The sequence below is a fragment of the Spermophilus citellus genome (genome assembly GCF_964194105.1).
Source record: "Spermophilus citellus genome assembly, chromosome: 4".
Lineage (NCBI taxonomy): Eukaryota > Metazoa > Chordata > Mammalia > Rodentia > Sciuridae > Spermophilus > Spermophilus citellus.
The window spans coordinates 139,011,578-139,018,435 of record NC_138185.1 but is presented as its reverse complement, the minus strand read 5'-3'; the positions used below and the strand labels follow the sequence as shown (position 1 = coordinate 139,018,435).

At 41.1% G+C, this 6,858-nt stretch overlaps 1 protein-coding gene across 1 annotated transcript in view; it reads right to left on the bottom strand.

The window, feature by feature from the left end:
- Positions 1 to 583: 583 nt before the first annotated feature.
- The window catches only part of GPR176 (G protein-coupled receptor 176), a 129,297-nt gene continuing 123,022 nt past the window's right edge, over positions 584 to 6,858 (bottom strand). Inside the window, exon 3 of the mRNA XM_081293267.1 lies at positions 584 to 3,655. Within this exon, the coding sequence (XP_081149393.1) occupies positions 2,539 to 3,655 (1,117 nt within the window). The 3' untranslated portion in view covers positions 584 to 2,538. The remainder of the gene's footprint in view (positions 3,656 to 6,858) is intronic.

Below are 6,858 nucleotides of genomic sequence, written 5' to 3'. Positions count from 1 at the left end.
CTAAACATTAGAACAATCCAGGGTTGGGGTGGTGGCTCAGCGGTAGAACACTCACCTACCATGTGCAAGGCCCTGGGTTGGATCTTCAGCACCACATAAATAAAGGTATTGTGTCCAACTACAACTAAAAATAAAATAAAATAAATATTTTTTTTAAAAAAAGATTAGGGCAGCCCATCTGCTGACTCAATTTAAAATTCGCCTTTATGACATTTATTCAAATGTTGCATTTTCTTCTTTGGGAATTCATTCTCTTCCAGTTGCAAAAACACAGAAAAATGCTGCTGCAATGTGGCATTTGCATTTGTGGGGAAAAATTGAATAACTTTAATTTGAGACCATGAAGGAAAAAAGAGGTTTAGATGGTATAATACTCAAGAGGGAAAAGAAGGGAGAAAAGCATAGCTCATACAACTTTTTGTTGTGGTGGTTCAAAAATGGCTGTTTAATTTTTAAAATATTATTCTTCAAAAAGTATAGAAATACACCTGGCAATAACCTGTAGAAGTCAACCATCTGCTTCAAATATACATAAGAAATACACCCAACCAAACTCTACTTCATCAGAATTTATTTAGCAACACATATATATTATCAGGACAACACCCAAATGGATACTTTTGACAGATTCTTGTAAAGTGGACAGAATTTTCTGACATTATTTTTTCCCCTTGATAAAAGCTGTAACAGTTGTGAGGCTTTGAGAGATAAGTTTAAAGGGCCACAACATGGACTACCAGGGCCAGGAACTATGGAGGCATGCACACAGGGTCCAGGAGGCAGGAAAGCCTCAAAAGAGGTGCCAGTCCCCTGTTTCTGCTGTGAGCAAACAAGGCTACAAGGTGAGAAGCACAGAGAAGAAGGTGCTTCCTCTGCAGGGAAGATCCTTGGCTTCTCATTCAGGAATCACAAGACATAACACTCAAGAGAAAAAAGAAAAGGAAATTCCCTACACATCCTATGAGCTTCCTCCAGGGAACAAGGGCTCACTGTGCTTAAAGTAGTGGGTGTGTTAGGACCACTGCCTTTGGGATGTGGAAGTTTGCCAGGGAGGACACCCACCCACTTCCCTTCAAGCTTGCTCAAGGCACCAGATTGGAGCCCCCAAGTAACTACCATGAAAAAGGAACAAAACCCTCTAGAGAGAAGAGTAGGCTGGCACTTGATTTGTCCTCATTAAAAGTGAAGCTTTAGGTCTGAATTCAGCCTGAAGAGATGAGAGCCACCAGGAGACTAATGAGCTGAGAACGCTGCCCTCCTTCTTCCACCCACTCTGGCTCCTACTAAAACTTCACTGGGAAGGAGGAAATAAAGAGCTTGCCTGGTCTAGGTGTTGCTTTGGCATTTTACAATGATTACTTCTCCCTGTTCCGTTCATGGCTCTATCTGTGAGAACTACAGTTGTACAACACATTGAAAATGAGACTGGCATGCCGATCCATTCTCTCAGAAGAGAGTCATTTTTGTCACTCTTGCCAGTCTTTTGGGCAGAATCAGCTTTCCTAATCAATTATTTTTAGTTGATGTTTCCAAAGAACCCAGATCATGCTAACTTTGCATTTCTCAGCCACCTTTTAATGCCAAAAGTTTCCATAACATGTTTCTTTCCAATATGCTTTACTCATACTGATTGTGAAACAGCATCTTTCATATGAGATCATGTGGAAGAGAAAAGACTACAGTGCCATGGGCACCTCTCAATCTTTCTTCTCCACCTCTAAGTTTCTCTCTCATTTGTTAATAAAATACAGTTTAATAAAAAAAAAAGAAAGAAAGAAACCTTAATTAAAAGCCTGCAGTGTTTTCCAGCTAACACTGGCCATGACAGAATGGTGCAGGTCCATTTTTCTGAGGCTCTGATGATGTCAAAAGAATGTCAGTATAATCAAAAACAAAAATCTCCCTTGTCCCCTGAACACATCTATTGCCATATTTGTCAAACAGAGGTGGAATTGTCATCCCTTACTTATACTCCAATTAGAGGGATGAAGGATATCGGGAGAAATAGTGAGACACATGATTGGAACTTTCAGGGGAACAATGCCAGATGCCATGACCCTATCTTCTCAATACAAAAGGGTTTTCTATTTGTTTTATTTAAGTTACCCAAATATGCATCTTCTTTGTAATCTCTCCACTCCAAAATTATCTTGGGCTTCCCTTAGTGTTTCTGCTCCCTCTGAGCTTGTGGAATTCCTCTATGTGTGTTCTCTTCTGAGCCCAGGAAAATGAGAACTCCCCCAGAAATGCACATGGAGCACTCACCCAAGACTTGTTCCAATCTGCCTAACTTTCATCCCATAGAGAGGAATGTAGACTTTACTGAGCACATGGATCACTGAGACAAATGTGTCTACTCCTTCAATAAACAGACATTTTGATTTTATATAGATTTCCCTTTCATTCAAAAGCATTTGGCCTATACAGAAGGATTCACCCTACAGTGGGTTGCAATGAGATCTCAGAACTCATGGTCACAGTGAAGGAAGGGCAGGAATGTAGAAGTTCGCTGTTACTTCCAGGGATTTACAGTCCTTGCTAGGAATCCACCTTTGGAAAAATGCTCACTTTGTTGTTTCTGCTCATCTTCCGCTCTACCCTGCTTGCCTTGGGCATCTTTGTCTGGATCAGCTCTTCTGGGGTATTCCCCAAGGGGGGAAGCAGCCTCTTCTTGCTGTTTCGGGTCTCTGACAGCCACTGAGGAGGCAACTCAAAAGGTCCAAAGCCAAACTGCAGTGAATATTTGTCAGGGAATGTCTCAGGCTCCACAGGGGCTGCTGGTGCCACCTGGGATACAGAATCTACTGCGCCTGGGGGTGGCGTGGGGCGTGCAAACTGTGGTCCCTGTTGTCCCTCCAGGCAGGTGACTTCTTTGGCCTGGAAGTCAACCGAGCCGAGGTACTTGGCTTCGCTCTCTTCCTCATCCTCTGTGGGCTTAAAGATCTGCTGCTGCCCAATGTGGAACATCTCTAGGAGCTGGCTGCCCGAGCGCACACTGGGTTCCAGGCTGGTATCCGTCACCCCACTACCAGTACTTACCACATTCCGGCGGCTGTACTTGTGGTGCAGCTGCACCAGGGTCCCTATCAAGCACTTGCGGACTGATTTGTTCACAGTTAGGAAAAGCACAGGGTTTGCCAGCAGAGAGACCTTGGGCAACCAAATGGCAGTGAGCAGCAAGAAGACAGAAGTGTCAGGGATGTTGAGCACAGTCTGGTAGACAACCAGGGTGGCGTAGGGCACACTGCACAGGATGAAGACCATCACCATGGAGAGCAGGGTGGCATGTAGCTCAGCCTCCCGCTGGGAGGCATAGGGGATGGAGACAGTGTTCTGCGGGGTCCGAAGCGCTGCTATGATGACCTTCTTCTTTTGGCTGGCACTCAGGGCCCGTCGGATCAGGATCAGGAAGAGAAACACCACAGCCACAGGCACAATGACCGTAGTGATGTTATAGATTAGAACATACACGATGTGGCCCAAGGAATTGCTCCAGACTTCAGTGCATGTGGACATGGCATAGATATCAGCCACATTGGTCACTGCAAACACAGGGACACTGGCCACAATTGCATGGGCCCAGATGTACATCACCAGTTCCCGGGACTTGGCATCAGATATTTTTCTCTCCAGTGGATAAAGGACAGAGTAGTACCTGCACAATACACAATCAAAATTAATTTCACAGAAGATACTCTGCCAATTAAGGAAAAACAAATTACCAAAAGTAGGCAAGATGGGGGAAAGGGTCAGGTTCTTCTCTTTGGCTTAAGCCAGGGAACCACTAGAGGAATCCATAAAGCTAGACCTTAAGTTTTGAGAACTCTATCATACACTAAGAAGTATCATAACATCAGTACACCAAAATAAATAAATGAGCTGTAAATACATCTATTTTCCACGTTAAGGGTAAAAGGTAACATTAGATTTTTACATGGATGAGAGACTCTTCAGGGAAATTTTTGAAGCCACCAGCAAGAAGAAATTTGTCTACACACATATTCAAAGCAGACAATACAGTGGATATCATTAGCATTCAAAGCAGTTCAGGGCAGAAGAACTTGGGTGAAGTCTGGATTCCAACAAGTCCCAGCTAACAAAAATTATGCCTCCTCAATTGCCATTGTTCTCATGATAATTCTAAGAGAAATTGATAGTATTTTTTTTCTTTTTTTTTTTCTTTTTTTTATTGGTTGTTCACAACATTACAAAGCTCTTGACATATGAAATTGATAGTATTAAAATGCTGGCACAATTAACTTTTTGCTAAAACCAGATGAGACTTTTTTCCTTCTAAGCTTTAGCTTGATGATTCTATAACCTCTCAAACAAATGCACTTTGTTTTATTATCACCAGAGATTTGGGAAAACTGAGTAATTCATTCTAGAGCCATGCATATTATAAAGGTGCTGCCACCTTCCATCAGAGATATGGTGAGTGTATTTATCTGAACTCAGCCCATGTCTCTTCTGTTAGCTAATATTGGAGTTGACCTCCCAACACAGTGACGTTCACTCACTCATGGAGCCAGATAAGCATGCATGACAAGTACCATCTCTGTACCTGTCCTGTGGCAGTTCCTGGGTTACAAATATGGAAGATGCACAGAATGTCTCTAAATTCCATGGGAAGAAAGACATGTACATGAAAAATTATAAACAAGGAAGTGATGGCTTTACTGGAGGCAGGTACAGGACAGGGACACCTAGAGCTACCTGGGAAAATATCAAAGAGAAAGCAGCATTGTGATGGAGTCTGGCAGGGGGACAGCAAGGAGGAACATCCCAGACTGAGACGTGATGAGAGCACAACAGTGACCATGGATGATCAGGAAAGGATGGAACATGGTGAAATGTGTTCTAGATTTCTTTCTGGTAAGGAAAGAAAGAGAAAGACATGCATAAATGAGGCATACTCTCAAAAAAAATTTTACTTAATACAGATCAATATTTCCAATCACAAGTCTATAAACATGTGATGACTCCACCCACACACATGAATGCATGACCAGAAGTCTACTAGCTCTGCTTACATTTCCTCACTCATATGAACAAACCCAAGCCCCCATCAATTGCTTATTCCATTATGTATTACAACACAAGCACATAGTCCTCTTATAAATACATCTCTAGAAGATGATGCAGGAAGTGTGGGTGGCCTTTCAATTAATTTGCTAACTTGGTGCCATGAAACCAATAGCTGCGAAAGAAATGAAAGGATGTCTTCCCTTCTCCCTCATGCACACCATGCTGGTTCCTGAAAATAACTTCTGTGTAATAAAACAGGAATTTACCCATCTTATTTTTCTACTAAAAGAACTTGTTTATCTTTTTGTGTTAATGGAGGTAAAAATGCAAAGTTCTTCTGATGTAAAGATAATAAGGATTTCTTTTTGTTTTTATATTTCTATATCTAAGATCAGGGCCCAGAATAAGGCTCAGAAATTACTGCACTGTTTCCAGGTATAGTAAAAAACTATTCAGTATAAGATGTCCCCACTCTTGTTGAAAACTACGATTAAAAATTTTCAGGATTCATATCAGCATTATTCACAACAGCCAAAAAGTGGAAACAAACCAATGCCCATCAACTGATAAATAGGAAAACAAAATGTGGTTTACCTTACAATGAAATGTTATTTAGCCATAAAAATGAATATTCATGCTATAATATGGGTAAAACCTTGAAAACATGCCTAGTGAAAGAAGCTACATGTGAAAGAACACATACCATATGATTCCACTTAAATGAAATATTCAAACAAAGGCAAATATAGAGAGACAGACAGAAAGTAGATTGTGGTTGCCTAGGTCTGGGATGGGAATGGGAAGTGACTTCAATGGGCACAAAGGATAGTCACAGAGCAGAATACTTTGTGCAAAAATTTGATGACCACAAAGTGCCCATTGGGAGGGTGCTGACTACACAACTCTATAAATACTCTAAAATTCATTTACTTGTACCTTTAAAATGGCTACATTTTCTAATATGTAAATTATATCCCAAAACCACTTTAAAACAAAAACTTCCAGGAAAGAAGACGTGTGATACAAAGCTGAAAACTTAATATTCCACCAGGTCAGTGGCACACACCTACCAGCCTAGCTACTGGGAAGACTGAAACAGGAGGACTGCTTAAACCTAGGAAATAGATGCCAGACTGGGCAACACAGCAAGACCTCATCTCAAAAGGAAAAAGATTTCACCAGACCAGACAATACAAGGAGCAGTGGAAAATACATCTCTCACAGACACAAGCAGTTCAACACCAAATGCATTAGAGCAGCCACTAGAGTGTGAACTTGAGCCAAGGACTCTGGCTTCCAAATTATAAAAAATAGCAATAACTAAGAATAAGATTCATTTCCAAATGAATATCCTTTTAAAAATGATCACATGGAAAAACCACCACCATGACAATATGAAGCCTTGGATCTAAATTGTCCAGAGGAATTCTAGTGTTATCTGATGAGGTCCAAATAGGCCATTTGTTAAGTAACTACTGAATCATTCTCTTGTTCTTCCAGAAATGTTTTCATCCTGCATCAAAGATCCCTAATTGCAACATTATCAATCAGATGAGCAATCTACTTTTAATTGCAATGCAATACCAATTCCAACCAAGATGATGTGACACCATAATCCAGTAGCTCTGCTCTAGCATCCTCACCATATAACCCCATGCCATGTCTTTTTGTAAGGATCTTATTTTCCATGGCTGCTGCAAATCAATCCATCCTTTGTGAGGCTGTGTTTTAGACATTCATTTCCCCCCGCTCCCCCGCCTTTTTTTTTTTTTTTTTTTTTTACCACAGGCAGACTAAAAAGCAGCATATGGAACATTGACTATTCATCAT